General features: G+C 27.2%; 1 protein-coding gene across 4 annotated transcripts in view; it reads left to right on the forward strand.

Moving 5' to 3' along the window:
• Nucleotides 1-412: 412 nt before the first annotated feature.
• Nucleotides 413-18,253, forward strand: part of LOC100570810 (forkhead box protein L2-like) — a 24,902-nt gene continuing 7,061 nt past the window's right edge. Inside the window, exons 1-5 of one of the 4 annotated variants that reach the window (XM_008181178.3) lie at nucleotides 416-1,076; nucleotides 1,156-1,316; nucleotides 8,511-8,592; nucleotides 11,091-11,235; nucleotides 11,687-12,051. In XM_008181178.3, the coding sequence (XP_008179400.1) occupies nucleotides 1,236-1,316; nucleotides 8,511-8,592; nucleotides 11,091-11,235; nucleotides 11,687-12,051 (673 nt within the window). In that variant the 5' untranslated portion in view covers nucleotides 416-1,076; nucleotides 1,156-1,235. Of the gene's footprint in view, nucleotides 1,317-8,510; nucleotides 8,593-11,090; nucleotides 11,236-11,686; nucleotides 12,052-18,253 lie in introns of all 4 variants that reach the window. The other 3 variants (XM_016801445.2, XM_016801444.2, XM_029491263.1) reach the window with 3 other exon arrangements.

Consider the following 18,253-nt stretch of genomic DNA (forward strand, 5'->3'; position numbering starts at 1 on the left):
GCATGTTAATTTATACTAATACATTAAAACCGTTGTCAACTTATGAGCTTAAGAACTTGAACTTCATTTGATTTACGATTTTATATTTCTGCAGAAATACCTACCTATATAATAATGGGCAATTGCAATTTTCAGTATGTTTGCGGTAACTGGTAAGTCATCTATATATAGCTACGTAATATATATTATATATATAGGCATCTCTATTTACATTAAATGTAATATGCTCGATTCATATTAATAATAACCTTGTATTAAAATATAAAGTATAGCATATATATTATTTTAATCGTTATTACAAATGTACAAATTAATAAACGGGTAAAAAAAATATCGAAAAAAATGTGTGTACGTTGGCATAATATTATATGCGGCTAGTAAGACAGACCACGTATAGCCTAAATAATTGTGCCGACTCAGATGGTCGCTCGCACGCACGCACAGCGGTGGGTCGTAGTCGTGTACTCGGTCGTCCGCCGGGGCGTCGACGCCGCCGCCGCCAATGTCCAGTCTGGTGGGCGGTGACGTCAGCGCGGGGTCTCGCCCAATGAGTGAGTGCAGGCAGTGTGTGTAGGTACAGTCGCTCGGCTTGAACGCGCGCCCGCTCACTCACCCTGGTGAGGTCCTCCCGATAACGTGACGTCCACCCGCCGAGGTTAATCGCCGCCACCGCTATTATAATTTTAACCACGACCAGTGACGACCTCTCCTCCGCAATAGGTTTCGGTCAGATATTTCCGTTTCTCGACGAAAGTGCGACCGCCAGTTATACCCGTTGCGTATTCGTGGTACATTCTATATATACCGTCCGTTTGGTCGCCAGTGGTGTATGTTTTTAACGACTTTCGAACGCCGCAAATTCGACCCGTCCGTCGTGACGAAATGGATCTTTTGATAATAACAGCAATAGTATCTGCGGCCACGAACCCTGCTCGTTGCAAATAATGATCATTATTTATTACCTGTACCATCGATAGCTGCTGGTATACTTGGGTAATATTATACCTACCTATACATCGTATATAATATATATTATACGTCTAGGCCGGATCGCACCGAGCTGTCGGCCTCTTTTCGTACGTTTTATATACTTACACAATTCTTTTATAAATATAATATAATATCTTATTATATCATTAATTAAAATAATATCAGCTTACCCGTACCTCCAAACGGACATCGCGCAGCTTTCGGGCCTTATTCGAGAGATCTGCACAGTCTCAGGAGTATTTTATATGAGCTACTTTTCGGGTTCCGGCGACTTGGCCGGCACAACTGCAGAGAACTACAACTTTGACTCGCACTCCAAAGGCCTAGTAAGTACCTGCTTATTTATTTATTATAGTCAAAACGCTCAGTAGGTAGCTCATATTTTACAAACATTGAACATTATAGTACATTAGTACCTACGCCACTTAATTAGTTAAACTCTAAGTATAACGAAGGATATTAACTAAAATATTAGTAGATAGGTACGCATATATATGTTGTATGTTTATAATCTTCTTTAATGCGGTTGTGTTCTATAGTTACTTGTAATTTAATTGTAGATGAGGTGGGTACCGCATGTACGTGTACCTATGTCTAGATATTAGTTTCTATACCTACAAATTTTTACTTGTAGATAATAATATGTACGTATAGTGAATGATACTGAATGTCATTGTTCAATAGTTTAACTTTTCTTAGAAAATGCTTGTAATTCTTGTTCAGTTATTAAAATTTTAAAAATTATCTTGTATGGGAAAATCTTAGTTTTCAAGAAGTATGTACCTATGTATGTAGTATAATATACTCTTTGTTTTTATTAACTATTTAATATTATTGTACCTAGGTATTTTATTTCATGTTTTTTTAGTTTTCATTCGTTTAATTTATAAGTAGGTTGTAGGTATAAATATATAATAGACTGTAAAGTAAATATATTTTTTTATTGAAAAAAGTTGTAGGTACCTTTGTCCTGTATATTGTGTATATCATGATCGTAGAAAACTTGAAGTACGAGAATACAATTTGTCATTTGTCACAGCAAAATACATATTTACAATAGGTTGTAGAATGCGAAAAATGTAAGTTTAAATAAAATATTGAATGATATACGATAGGTATATCTAATAATAATAATAAATAGATCATTTTTCTACTGATAATAAAGCAAAATATTAATTTTAATAATGAAAAACATTAATCATAGGTGTCTATCTGCAGTTTCCGTTGATATTCATTCGCTTTTATTGTACCTAATAATATTGTATACCTCAATTATTTAACAATGTAAGCAACTTTAAAGATGGTTATAATATATATATATATTATATAGATGTATCTTATTCTTATATTATCACATATACTTAGTATCTCCTTAGATTGTATATTTCTTGTAAAATTAAAAAATATGGTTTTATAGTGGCGTTACCTCGGGCGTTACAGTTTTGTTTCATTAAAAATTAATCCTAACTATAATAACTTAATGAGTAATAATTAGGGAAATCGAAATCAATTAATCGCCATAATATTATCAACGTTTACTTGTATATTTCTTATTTCCTTATCGATAATCTCATATTTTTTGCATTCGATATCTTAAAAATAGAGTGAAGAACCGATAACGTAGTGTATTTTTGTAACAATTAAATTGATTGGTTGTTATTGCAATTTTTCCAAATAAAACGTATATAGAGCTCAAATGGACCTAATTTTAGAAATGGTTTTCGTTCAGTTTTCTATGAAAAAATTTAGCTGCGTGCGAGTATGACTTGTAGAGTGTTAGACACACAATACAATTCATATTACAGCAGTGACATCATCACATTGTGTCTATTACGAAACGTCCTATCCAAATATGTTAGCCAGGAGTATACATTTTTTTTTTCAATTTGCTCAATAGCGTACGGTCAACATTATTTTCTGAAAATTCGTTCTATAGCGCACGTGACATAGATATCATGATATAACATTAAAACCATAATGCACTCATTGTACAAAGTTTTTTTTATGGTAGATCTATTAATAAACATTATTAACAACGACCTAAAAGATTACCTCATTAAAAATGCATAATTTATTATTGGAAAATTTTATTTTATTTTGTATACGAGTATACCTAGATACTTATTATAATATATATTTTAATATTTATGATGACATTTTTAATAGATTTCATTTGACAACAACTTATATATGGATAATCATTAAGTTATATAACAATAATAAATATATACACATTACACATATATGCATAGGTTTATGTATGTATTTTTGTATATAATTGAATACCAACTAAGAAGTTAAGACATGTATTTAATTAATTCAATTTGAATTTGAAATTTCGAATGATATCTCTCCCAAGATCGGTCTGCGATGACAACTATTGTGGCTGCGTCAAACCTGTATTCCATATTTCTAAATAATTGTACTACGTCCTAGTGGCGCACTGGCGCCCATGATACCTATATTTTTCAGGTGTAGCAAGACAGTTAGTTTTACTCACCCACTGACCCACCAACAGTTATTAAATATATATTTCCTTGAATATTCTTCTCCTCTTATTTTCAATATAGCGACCACTATATCAAGTAATAGGGTTGGTCCTACCACTCATCAACCAAATTAAGTCACTACTATTGAATCAGAACAAAAAGTGGGAAAACATTCCAGGTGGGGCTGACGCCATTAAGTTTTAAGCGTTCCATGTATAATTATTGTATATTGTATATATAATGTTTAATGTATATGTAATGTATAAATATCAAATAGTGATTGTGTAAGAATACTCATCCCATTTTAACACTGATAATGTTAATCCTCATTTGTTAAAGGGGACGCTTTTTAACCACTGTCAGAGGCAGGGGGGGCTGATTACTTTTTAAGAAACATTCTAACTTAACTAGTTTGTTTTAATTCATAATAACGTTGTAACTTCCCGAGTTGAATTGAATGTGTAAAGTAATCTAATCTAACTCGTTAAAAACCATATGTACCTAACTAGTTATTTTTAAAGTTTTTTTTTCATTCCAAAAATCCAAATGTTCCGTAAAACTGCTGAGTCCTGACAATTACTATCTATATAGCCGTGATCACAATTTGTTCATAATTAATTTTCAGTATTTTAAGTTTCATGATGTTAACATTTTTCTTGTCATATTATTTTTTATCAATTATTTATATTAGTTATATTTCTGTCACGACGCCTATCATTATAATGGCCAATAGATATACATTGTACACCATGATATCCTAAATCGTGATATACACATACGAATATAGATAGTACCTATCATACTAAATATTTTTTATTTTGTTATTAGTTATTACCTACTTATGAAACATTGATCAAATTATCAGTTTTTCAATAGTATATCGTCACCATTCACCAATAATATTTAAATTAGATACCGAGTTATTAATTTATATATTATACTTAACAATTTTGATCAAACGGGTTTTTATATTTATATTTTAAACTACAAAAAAACCTAACTACTAACTTCTTCTTCAACTCAAGTTAGGTACTATTATCACCAAACTAAGTTAGAAATCTGGAAATTTTAGAAACTAACTTATGTTCTACTAACTTAGTTTTTGTATTAAATTAACTTGTTGAAAAAAATTACCAACTTACCCAGCTTTGATTATGAATGATATACCTAATAACTCAACAAAGTTCGAAAGTTACATAGTCTTTACATTTTTTTTTAACATTATAATTTGCTCCAATTGTATAAATATTATTTGGATCATAAAACTATTAAGAGTTGATTACATTTTAAATGAAATATGAAATATTATTTTATAATAAAGTTACTCTAATATCATTGTGCACTATATAATATATATAGTGTATAAAATAAAATTGTGTATAATTGTGTATAATGAATAATAATATTATGCTTATTAATAAATCAAAAAATCACACAGTAGTATAGTACCTACAAACACTGAAATAACCGGATCTAAAAAAATGACAAAAATGATAATATTGGAGCTTAGGTTTTGTCATGTGTTTATGAAATGTGTATACAAATATTATTACTAACAGCAAATTTCAAACACTTATTGTACCTATTGTGTAACATTGTAAGAACAACCTTCACTAATTCTGTCTGTCTACTTATCTACTTATATAGCTACTACATTTTTGGAATTATTTTCTTATAATAGATTACCTACATGTATTCTCAAGTGAAAATATTCGTCTAAAAAAATATTGTAATTAACTATACAATAAAATAGGTACTAATTAAAAAATATTTTTAAAAAAAATTCAATAGCATACAAATTTTAATTAAAAGCTTATCTATTAATATACTTACAATTGTTTATTTTTTGTATTTTTATAATTTAAATAAAATTATTTAGTATTTGCTGTTTTATAATTTAAATCTACTAAGAGTAAATATAATACTACTGTTACGTATTACATGATTTAAAAGTATAAAAATGTATTCTATTTAATATTCTGAGCGGAATGTATTGCTTTTACGATATATTTTTTTGTGTCTGATGAATGATGACTAATGCATTTTTGAAATTGAAAAAACTATTCAATATTGATGGGAGTTTTTGCAGATAAGACATTTAAACCATAGGTATACATATAGTACGTACTTTGTTTTTCAAAAGTAAAAAATTCCAAGTTTATTTTCTATAATATGATAAAAAAAATTTTGTTTATTTTTGATGTATGGTGATAACATTTAATGTAAGGTTTCTCATTAGCTCTTTTTATTATAGCAATTTAATAATACCATAAATACATATCCACAATTATTAGTTTATTAAAAGCATTTGATGACATTTTTATTTTAATGAAAAACAACGATATGTAACGATTTTCGTTATTTTATTGTTACTTGTAATTCAAAAAATATTAACTACATAGACCAGGGACTTAAAACTGTTTCATAATTTCTTAAATTATTATTTTATATAATTTACTAAATATTTAGACTAATGTAAACCATTCTATACGGTGGGTACATAGGTATATTGACTTATTTATACTTATAATTAGTAAATAACAATAATAGTAATTACTAATTAATATAAAATGGTATTATGTTATAATATAACTTGTTTTTATTTTAAGCAAAAGAAGGTTAATAACCATTGATTTTTAAGTACCTATTATAGAAAAATTAACTGTAGTACTTACCTATAGTAATGTAAATTTATTATAAAATGTCTTTATAGAAATAGCTGATGCTGATTCACCCGTCTGCTTTGCTCACAATTGTTTTTAATCGTATGTACCAACTACATACTACGTACTAATATATAATATTATTTATCATTGAATGCAAATTGAACACGTCCACTGCAATTACTCAATGATGAGATAAACTGAAAACAAATTATAGGTACAAGAGATCGTGTTGATGGTGTTTCTCATTTTCCCCCACGAATTTATAAATATTTACACTTTATTTTATACTACTTAGGTATATACAGTAATACAGTAGTATAATACCCATTTATAATATGAGCAATAATACCTATATATATTTGTTTGATGACTTCACTATGAATATTTTTTACGTAGTATAATGTGCTAAATCCCATAATATAATGAAATATTATTTATTTTATTTTATTTTTAAATTAATGATAATAGGGTGATTCAATTTTTTTAAAATATTTTTTGCTTTAAACATTTAAATAGTATTTAAAAATAATATTTAAATCATACATTTATTTGAATATACATATTTTATTCGTATTTATGTATTTTTATGTATAATTTTACTTCTGAAAATCATTGGTCATTGACCATTGTCCATCGTTTATTAATATTAAACAATTAAACATATATGTACATGCGTGCAAATATAAGAAATGCATTAATGTAATTTAGGCACTTTCATAATATACCAAAAGTATAATATAAGTAATTCAAGTACTCATTTTGAAGTACTTATTTTTTACATTATGTAGGCATTTTAATATTTATAAACTATATAATAATCAGGGTGTCCCGTGAGGCCGTTTTCCGTGGAGGGGGACTCGCAGCCTGGACAAAAACCGGTTTTACCTATTACTAAAAAATTATTGAAAACCGAGAGGTCGATGAAAATAAAATGTTGAAAGGTCGATATTTTAAGAAAAATAAACTATAAAATATCTTCAATTGTTTCAAAAAATAATTTTTTAACTTGAAATTAAAAAATTAAATATATGTAGTCCTTGTCTATCGTCTATGTGAGTCTAATTAAAATGAAAAAACCGATTTATTATCTCAGGAGATAGGTATCGCAATGGGTAAATCCTCGCAGCCGGACACTGTATAGTACCTAATGAGTAATGAACAATTTAATAATGTTTAGTAGTATTATACCTTCATATAATATTTTATTATGACTAAAATTATTAAACAGAATATTTCTAAATAATTTAACCAACGATTAAATTACAAAAAAAACAAATTCATCATTTTATTAATAAACAAATATGTAGGTATATACATTTCTAAGTTACAGAAATAAAATAGTTAACGTCTTATAAACATAATTATATAAAGCGAATCATTTGATCCCTTTTAACACAATGTCACTTTTCATTTAAATAGCTGCTTTCGACTTAACTTTTATTATTTATTTCAAAGAAATATGATGCTTGTACAGTTATACTGCAGAGAGCACCGAGCTGTTCAACCAGGAAGCAATGAGTTTATTATTCTCTTACGTAGTTGTATAAACAATTTTGCCTGGCATGTGCAAATTAAAAAAAAAAAGTAAACAATTGTTTGCTTAATCAAACCTCTACCCATTAAAAAGTAATATTGTTTTGATTATGATTATATTATATTTATCACCTAACCCTTGAATAACTCCATGTGAATACGTGAGTCAGTAAATAAATAAATTTAACTATTAATTAAAAATAAATACTTCGTAACATAGATCCGTAATTCAGTTTTTATTTAGTCCAATGTCAATTTATTTAGTACCTCTCTTCTTAAATAACTATAAAACCATAAAGTCGAGTCTTCATAACTTGAAACTCAAAGGGAATAAAAATAAATTCAACTTATGTATTTTCGAGTTATATACCTACCCCAAACACAACTTATAAAAACACTTCAAAGGGCAATACAAAATTCGAGTTATCGATGTTTGAGTATCTCTTGGAATTTGTACTTCTTAGTTCTAATATGCATTTTGTAAATATAATTAAAATATTTATCAAATGTGAATATATTTTACTAAAAAAGTCGTATGACTAATAATTGAAGGCATGCATATTTGTATTTATATGTTATTTACAACGGTTACAAACGTTTTATTCAAATTAACAATTAATAAAAATAATATTAGATTGGTACTTAAATTTCTCGAGTTTATAAAATTATTAATTGAGATGTAAAATAATGTAGTTGATATACTTAAATTTATATTAAATAATTTATAATTTCATAGAAAATATATTGCCATATTATACTTACATTCAAATTTCAAAGTAATCTATAAATTAAAAAAGTCATATTTTTAAATTGTAATAAAAATCTATTTCAGAGTAATATTAAAAACGAAACGACCTATCTTCAAGATGTTCAGGAAGATTGTTTTTACACCGAACAAAATACATCAATGCGAGGTAAGATTCATAACATGTATAGGTAATATACATTGCTATTTAATTCTTAGTTCTTACTATTGGTGTAGTATAATTATTATTATTGGAACTTAAGCCTTAAAGTAACATGATGGTAAGCATTACATTTTAAAAATTTTAAGTATAATTAATAATAAAAGTATAATTGTATTTAATGTAATATAAGTAGGTATGCAAGAATTTTTGAGAAAGTCAAATTTACAGCCTTTACTTGTATAATATGTATAATCCAAATATAAACATAAAAATCATAAAATATAGTTTCTAATCGTAATCGAAAAATTTAGCTCAGCTTAAATTAGTTGTTATTTGTTAGCAGTAGCGTGGCGAACTTCATTAATTTATATCAGTAATTATTATAGACACTATTATATATAAATAATTACGTATTTACGTAAATGGTAACTGAGTAGAATGATCGGCTTAGTCTTAGTGTGTACTTAATAAATTATTTACTATATGTGAAATGCCCCTTGTCTCCAGGACACCCACCACCCTTTAAACTGAGGCACGTGCCTCAAATAAAGTCCTCCGTCACGCCACTGCTTGTTAGGATGTTAGGAGCTTGGATATTTCACATATATTTATGCGTATTAATGTATTATGTAATAGCATATTTTGGTTGAAGTGTTATTCTAGGAAGGTAGGTAAATATGTACATTTAACTACGTACCTTTAATCCATATAATTATATTATTATTAGTAACAGACAACTTGAAATAATTCGATTTTTCACCACTGCATCAATATAGTAATATAATAATATAACTATATTTAAAAACTTTAAATCCTAATGTAATCCAATGTATTGTACAGTTTAAAAGAATTTTACGTAGGTACATAGTTCCTATATATTTATAAAGTAAATCAAACATTAAAATATCTATTAATAACTTTTGTAAAATAAGTGATATAAGATCATATGTGTAAATTTCGCCTGAATAGGTTTCTTTTCTATTTTTTTTTTCTGTTAGCTTGAGTGACCCGTGTGAGTAGGTGTGGTTTTTTATGCATTTTTATTTTATATATATAGTGTTTTAAAATAATGGGTCACAGACTTATAGAAGAGAGGTGGCCCAGAAAAGGTAGTTTCGTCACGTTTCAATCATAACTCGGAGGGGGTGGAGGTATCGGCTGTTGGATCAAGAGGTGTTGGGAGTGGGGCGTACTTAACGAGGACCATTTTAATGATCTGTTAAACGCCACGGCTAGTTTCTCGAATTGAGTAGACACGTCGCCAACCAGCAGACATGGGATTAATACTTTATATTTTAAATTCCTATAGGATATAATGTTTATTAATTTTTACATATGTTTATAATAAACGAATAAAATTTAAAAAAATACATAGACGAAATTTGGTTATAAAATTGTACAATTTGATTATTTTCATAAATTTACTTCAATATTATTTTTTGGAATTCTTATTATTTGTATAAAAATAATTTGTTAAAAATATTATTTATATGGCTTGATAAATATAAATATTATAGATTTTAGAATTAATTTACTATCTTACAAATCATATTTGTGTATTTTAAACACTTTTATTTCATTAAATTTAACTCTGTGCGTGAATTAATCTAAACATATTTTATTAGGTATAATAGTAATTTTTTTGAAAATAAAATAAACGATAACTAGGAAAGTTTTATGATTTAACAAATTTCCTGATTGATATTTGTAATTTTGTCATGTTCTAAAAATATTGAACATGTTTATGCGTATTGGGTACGTATTTATGTACCTATGGTATATATACTATATTATAATATTATATAATATAATATTTAGTTTAAAAAGTATATTATGTTACATGGAGTTTTTACGACATAAAATCGAAAAAACCCTCTTAAAACCTGTTGTGTTTAATGTTAGTTTTAGCGTATGCTGCAGTTTGTTGTCTTGAGATTCTAAGTTATAATATATATTTATATAAGTAAACAATTTAGCCATTTTGTAATAAATAATATTTAACAGGATCTAAAATCGTTTTTAGACACGTTTTTATGTGAACCTTTTTTTGTTTTATAACTATAATATACGTCTAAAATACGTAAATAATTTATATAGGAGGTATTAATATGTATATACCTACGTAAATCGTTGTTAATGGGCATACACAATAAGTCCTAGGTAATCTTATGGTGAATTTATATTTTAACCTAAGCATAATGTGATATAACTTTATTCACAGTTCATAATTATTATTTTGTTTTGAATCTACTTAGATATATGCCATATTGTGCTGAATCTATACTGTAGATACAACTCTATAAATTGTATTTAATATTATATTATTTAAATTTAATATTTACTTTAAGAATTACATTATTAGTGCCTGATAGTATTTTCAATGTGTTATGCCAGTACTTATTATACCTATTTTTAAATAAAACTTGGTAGCTGATTAATAAACAAATATTTATCATGGTTAGATATAGTGTACAAATAATTATATTTGATTTGTGTTTACCCAGGAGATGATACGGATATAAACGCTAACAACACTAGTGAAGATAAACAACCCAACTACTTTCAAGACTCTCATCATATTTCTATGCACGAACCATCTACCACAGAGTTAGTGCCGTTGACCATTTATCCTACAGAAACGGACTTACAGTATATACAATTAACTATTAGATTCTTAAAAAGTAGTTCGTACTAGTACGTGTTGTCCTCGTCTTACACACGTACGACGTGGCAAATTTTTGTTCACCAGTTTCAATAGTGTGCTGTTAGTTTTGACATTAGAGTGAATTGACCTATTATACAATTTATAGGCAAGATTATTATTTAGGTCACAACGTAGCATTTCATTGGTATTATTATTTTTACGTAAGTTATGATCATTTAAAAATGTAAAGTTTCAAAAGGTTATAACTACCAGTACGCTATTCAAACTAGTAAACGAACATTTGGCATGTCGTATACGTGTGTGAGACGGATACAAAACACGCAGGTACGACGTCCTCTTAAAATTATTAATAAATTACAAATAATATGTTATGTACTTAATATATATATGTATATATATCTATATTTATAATATATTTGATCTATATATATTTAGAAATAATGGTGTTGTGCATACGGGTGACGTTAGTAGCAACACTGTCACATCGTTGGGGTCTCCTGAGGAACGGTCACCAGCGTCTACTGACCAACAGCAGCCACAGCAGCCGGCTGCTACGACTTTGCCCTCAAAACCCCCGTATTCGTACGTAGCTTTAATTTCTATGGCCATTGAACATTCGCCGTATAAACGAGTTACGTTGTCTGAAATTTATAAGTACATCACGGCTAAGTTTCCATACTTCGAGAAGAATAAAAAAGGTTGGCAAAATTCGATAAGACACAATTTGTCGTTAAACGAGTGTTTTGTCAAAATACCTAGGGATGGCGGCGGTGATAGAAAAGGCAACTACTGGACTTTAGGTACGAAATAATATATTATATATCTATCAATAGTTTAATCAATGCATGCGGGTTACAATGTATAAAGATAACATAGGTACAGAGAATTCTTTTTTGCAATGTTACTATAAGCCAAAAAAATCTGAATATGTTTTATGTACCTATATATACATTGGATTTTGGTACTGCAAACAATAAATAAAATCACCTAATTTTTAAGTCATGTGCATTTTTTAAATTTAAATCCGTCATAAACAAAATATTTTTCTCGACGTTCTTCTGTATAATTTATTATCAAATGCAGAACCAATATAGCTCTTTCCCGCTGGATCATGATAAGTTAATTATTCTGCAGATTAATTTATTAAGTACTACTTTACTAGGTATAGTATGATTAGTAACAACACGAAAAATAATTCAAATTCCTGTATGATTTTAGTACCTATTTTGGAAAGTACCTACTTACTTAATCGTTAATTAGATATAATAAATACAATAATGAATAAAACCTTCTTATAACGAAATCGTTCGGTACCTGATGATTTTTCCGTCATACAGGTGTATTCAGTATAGATACTAAAATATACGGGATATAGGTTTACGTCTTTACGGGACTGTTGTTATTTTCCGTCATAAGGAGATTTCCTTATTATAAGAGGTCCGCTGTAAGGATGGTTTAGTATAATAGTAAATGTATACGTTTTTAAAAGTTATTTATATACGTGTTATTCGTATACATAAAATGTTCAGAATACTGATTTAAAAAGTAAAATTAATATGAAAGTACATACATTTGAATTTTAGTACTTATAATTCTAAGGGAAAATGTTTTTAAAACGAAATTCAAAAATACAATCATTACCTACTGAGAAAATAAGTGTCCCCCTAGTTTAAAAGATCATTCCGTTACTGTGTTGGTTATTAAATATGTAGTAATTATATATAGCTACATAGGTACCTATATATATAAATAGTAAATTCCTACAATCCTATGCTTGTACATTATTTTTTTTTAACTTTATGTGTTATAGTATAATATAGATGTTTATTTTATTTTAAAACTTTAATTTTGAATCTTTCTAAAAATGATTACGATTTACGAGTAGGAGGTACCTTTATGTATGAAAAACTGTTCATCAGAACAAATTAAAATGAACCAATAAACAAATATAACTAATAACTGTATATATAACTACGATTCTTATAAAATATTCAGCATTTATAATTTTGACCTAACTTATAATGTTCAAACTAATTTTGATTAAGAGCGATAAAGATTATAAAATTGCATGATTTTGTTTTGTTTGTTATTACATTGAAACGACAGCTGATGGTCGTAACAATGTGTAAAAAACTGCTGTCAAAGCAGTATTGAACATATGATAAAGATTTGTACGCGTGCGTTGTGCTTAGCTCACCAAAACATGAAATTCATTACGTTTCAAAAACATCATTATGTTTTATTTATTATTAGGCCTAGTATTAAAATCCAGGAAAAAATTTGAATTGCCCGCTTCATAAGCACTTTTTATAGTGCATGCCATAGTTGTATTATTTATTAATTATTATTATAGAAATATACTATAGTATTCTATTAATATTTAATTAAGCATATGTTATGTTCTATAGGTAGTATTTCAATTTTATTATACATTAGAAATTTGAATACCGTCCATAGCTGGCACAGGCACCCCTCGCCTAATTTAATTACCTACTTAAATAATACAGGTAGAGCGGATAGTAGAGGATAGTAAATTGTGCATTAGATAATTAAATCACGGTCGTTCCTATAAATATAATAATGGGGTAAGTACTTAAGACGTATAGATTGTGAAAAATTAATGTTAGTCTGATTAATTTGTTCTAATTCTATTCTCTGCCGGCAAAGTGCCGGCCCTGAACCAATGTTTTGTTAAGATAAAATTATAGATTTTTGCCATATAACATAAACTTATGACAATAATAAAGGGAACACATTTTCAAGTTTACTAATACTGTAAAATAATTATAGATACTATATATTCTACTTAATTAATACATTATATATTTTGTAGTTTGTGCTTGTACACAAATTGATATTGGTATAAATATTGGATATATTCTTAGAATTAAAGCAAATTATGTTTTAAAAATTATTAAACAAAATATATTCGCTACCTTTGCTAAATTTGGTTTCAATTGTTGGATCATATTACATTAATTGGGTACACGGCATGCATATACTATTTAAATGAATGTATAATAATTACGAAAATGTATAATCATTTATTACCTTAAAAACTAATAGTAATCGACGTGTTCTATTTCTAATAAATATAAACAATTTATATAGGTATATAGATTAATTTTGAATTCAAAACCTATACCTGTATCCTAGAGATGTGTTTGTGGGGGTGCATAGTATCACCAGTAAGTTCTCTTGGAGTGGTGCTGGAGGGCCACTGATATGTTTCAAAATGTGTTGGTGAAACTGAGGACGATTATGTTATCTTCGTCAATATTTGTTAAAATTAGTTGGAAATTTATTATTATGCCAATATAGTTAATATTTATTTTATAGCCTAGAGGTTCTTGTGTTGGCTAATTTAAAAAAATTTAATAAACGGATGAGATAAATATTGAGATGGTGGTTATTGCAGCCGGGACCTACTAGGTACCTACTCGTAAACCTAACATTGTTGTGATGATAAGAAATTAAATTAATTAAAATCCGGAAACCGATGTCTGTATGTGATTGTGTTATGAGTTATATGACGCTCGACTATCAAAGAAATCACTGTAAAAAATGTAAATATTTTATTTTATTGTTAAAGTTATAATTTTAGTCAACTTATTAATAGTACTTATACATTAGTGGGATTATTATTAGATTTTTTTATGTTTGGTGTATAATTGAATAATGTCATACATACTGAATATATTTTAACATCTTTAAACAATTTAGAATCATTTGGTGTTAGTGGCAGACGTGCTATTATCGGTAATTTAATTAATTATTAATTTTTTTTGGAAAAACATGGTTTCTAATAATTATTTATTTTTTAATAAAATTAGCTTTAAAGAAAATACGTTTATAAAAATATAGGTAAATATTTTTATAGTTATTATATTATTAATTCAAACATTTTTACATAAGTAGGTATATTATCTGATGATTTATTAAGTTTTTAAGATAATTATTTTAATTGTAACCTAATATTATATATTTATTCATGAAGTTGTATTATCTTACATACTTATCTTCTGCCCTAATTAGACAAAAGTGTAATATGTTTTAAGACCTGCATTTCGGGGTGCCTACAATATTTTTGAGCCTTCTCGTAACAAGATATGTAAATATTAATCAGTGATATATAATTACTACTTACTCTAGTACCTACCAAGTTATTTACTTCTTTGGATCTAATATATATTTCTAAAATAATTGCAATTTTTATTTATTATTTGTACTCCTGTAGTCAATAACACCTGGCTCTTATATACGTAATCAGAATAAGTTATTCCTCGAAAATTTAAAATATTTTACGTTCTATTACTTTTTTACCCCAGTACATGATTTATTTTTTACCATATATTTTAGAAAAAAATTGAATTTTTTTCTATTAACATCATTTAAAATACGGTTCCTATACGCACTTAGGGCCCCAATTACAAAATATCAGAGCATCTAGAAAATATGTAAATATATACGTGTCTTATTAATTGTCTTTTCATTCTAAAATAAAATAAAAATAATATAATTAATTATTATTATCCAGATTATTTCGTTATCTATAAAACAATTTTCCCCCTAAGAATGCTAAAATTAGTTTCAACCTTTTCTAATTTTATAATTTATATTAATGTCTTTAGTTGTCGAATGCATTCTAAATATTTCTTAATGTAGATTGTAACTATTATAATATAAAATAAATTAGGTACACATAGGTACCTGGTACCTAATTACCTATTGTGGATTGTGGAATTTAAATGGGTACATTTTTAAATACAATTACAATAATATAGACTCGACTGGACTCTGCAAAATTTAAATATTGGGACTTTGTTTTCATTTACCCCTGATGGCTAATACCCCTTTTTAAATCATATGAAAAATATTTAAAAATAATCAATTAATAAAACAAAATCAAGTTAATATAAGACATGGGTAATTACTGTAGGTAGCTATTATATTATATATTATAGTTTTAAATAATAACAAACTGAAAAAAGATCATATAAGTAAATTAATTAATAGTTTACTAATAATTAGTTAATATTAACTAATTTATAGATCCGCGGTTATGAAATATTCTATAAGATAAATTATGATGGTATAATTAGATGATGGTACGTCCCGTGCGTTCCCCTTGAGAATAATAGTAAGGGTACGATAAAATTTCCAAAGAATTAGTTGGGGTACTCCGTGCCACTATAATTTTATTGCAAATCACGTGATATGAATTTATACTTAACCTTAATTAATTCATCATGCTTTAATAAAAATATGTATTTGCATAAAAATCACAGCTCTACATAATATAAGTTGTATCGGGCAACAAAGTGCACAGGTTTAGCTAGTATAATATATCTGTGATTGAAAAGAAAAAGGGGACAAAGGTACTTACACTACCTACCTAAAAATTTAGTAGATATAATATTAAATAATCACAAAATAAAATGCATACTATTAATTTTGCCATAATTAACTTAACCGTTTCAGATTTTCCAAAAATGAATATTGAGACATCTTTTATTATGGAAATATAATTAGATTTTTCAGTGATTAATTTACACATGCCTTTGGCTATTTTATTAAACCTATAAGCTATTGGTATTTTATATTAGATACCGTATAATTACGTACATTGTACATATTATTTCTATGCCTATATTTATTTAAATATGGTTATATGCGAAGGGATATTTAAAATGTGTTAATATTTGTTAATTATAAAATAAATATTTTACAATAATTGTTTACATTTGATGTGGTCGTCCATTAAACAGAGTAAAATAAACAGTAAATAAAACATGGTTAAAAGCTTACATTTTTCGGGTTTTGGAAACAACACCGGTAAATTATTGGTGAAAACTTATTTAAGTACATAATATTTTCACAAATTTTGTGACGACCCGTTTCCATAATATAAAATGATAAACAATAATAACCCATTTTTATATAGAACCTAGTAAGTTTATTATTAATATATAAACGTATACATGGTGTCCGGGGTACTAATCGGGTAATAAACCAAATAATAACAATATAATATAATACCTTATTGAAGCTCATATAAGTTTAGTTTGATGACGATGTACAACTATGGACGTCACAGTAACAAATATGCAAAGAAAAAACGTTTTGTAATATTTAAATATTGAATAATTTTGAATTACCTACCTATATGAATTTCGAAAATTGAAAAATATAAACAATTATTCGTTTTATGGTACTAACAACATTATGTTGTAAAGTTCCTGAAGTGACGTTGACGTTAATATTGTAATTGAATTATTGATCAATATCTAAGGTTAGGTCCGTCTGATAGGCCTTACCTATATAATGGGTGGGTAAACACCTATAAATAGCATGGAAAACATTTCATAACGTTCTAACAAGTATGAACAAAACTGGTTGTGCCACTGGTGTGAGCCTTAATGGACGAATACAAATAATATATTAATTAATTAATTTTTAATAATTAAAATTATGTTTCATTTTTAGTGTGATTTGTTTTTAACGCATTCGATTTCTCATGTTTTGAATTTTATTAAGTACAAGAACTCACAGTTTAAATACATTCTAATACTCTGCATTTACGCCATAATATTCAGTATAATAATTATAATTGTATTAGTGTAAGCAGTAAGCACTTACAAGATACCTGAAAATGTGCGCAAACTTTAAAAAAAATAGTAACTGTAAATTTATGTGCAAACGAGTCGTGAAATCGTTGCAGTGATTATTAAAAAATGTATTTCTGTGTTTTCCGAGCTCCTTTAAATTCCCCGGCGATATATTAAGATATTCAAATTTCTTCGTACCATTTAAGAGGACACCACACCCGCATGTGTTGTCTCAGTCTTGCAAACGCGTAACATACCGGATTTACTCTCAGAAATTCAAGCTTTATGCCGTTAGCTTAAAAATTAAAGTGAATCGACCTATTATGAAACTTGATGGTAAGAAGAAAATCAGTGTTTTTTTGGAAATTTTTTTACGATAATTCACTTTTTAAGT

Source organism: Acyrthosiphon pisum, chromosome A3, assembly GCF_005508785.2.
Source record: "Acyrthosiphon pisum isolate AL4f chromosome A3, pea_aphid_22Mar2018_4r6ur, whole genome shotgun sequence".
NCBI classification, from domain to species: Eukaryota; Metazoa; Arthropoda; class Insecta; order Hemiptera; family Aphididae; genus Acyrthosiphon; species Acyrthosiphon pisum.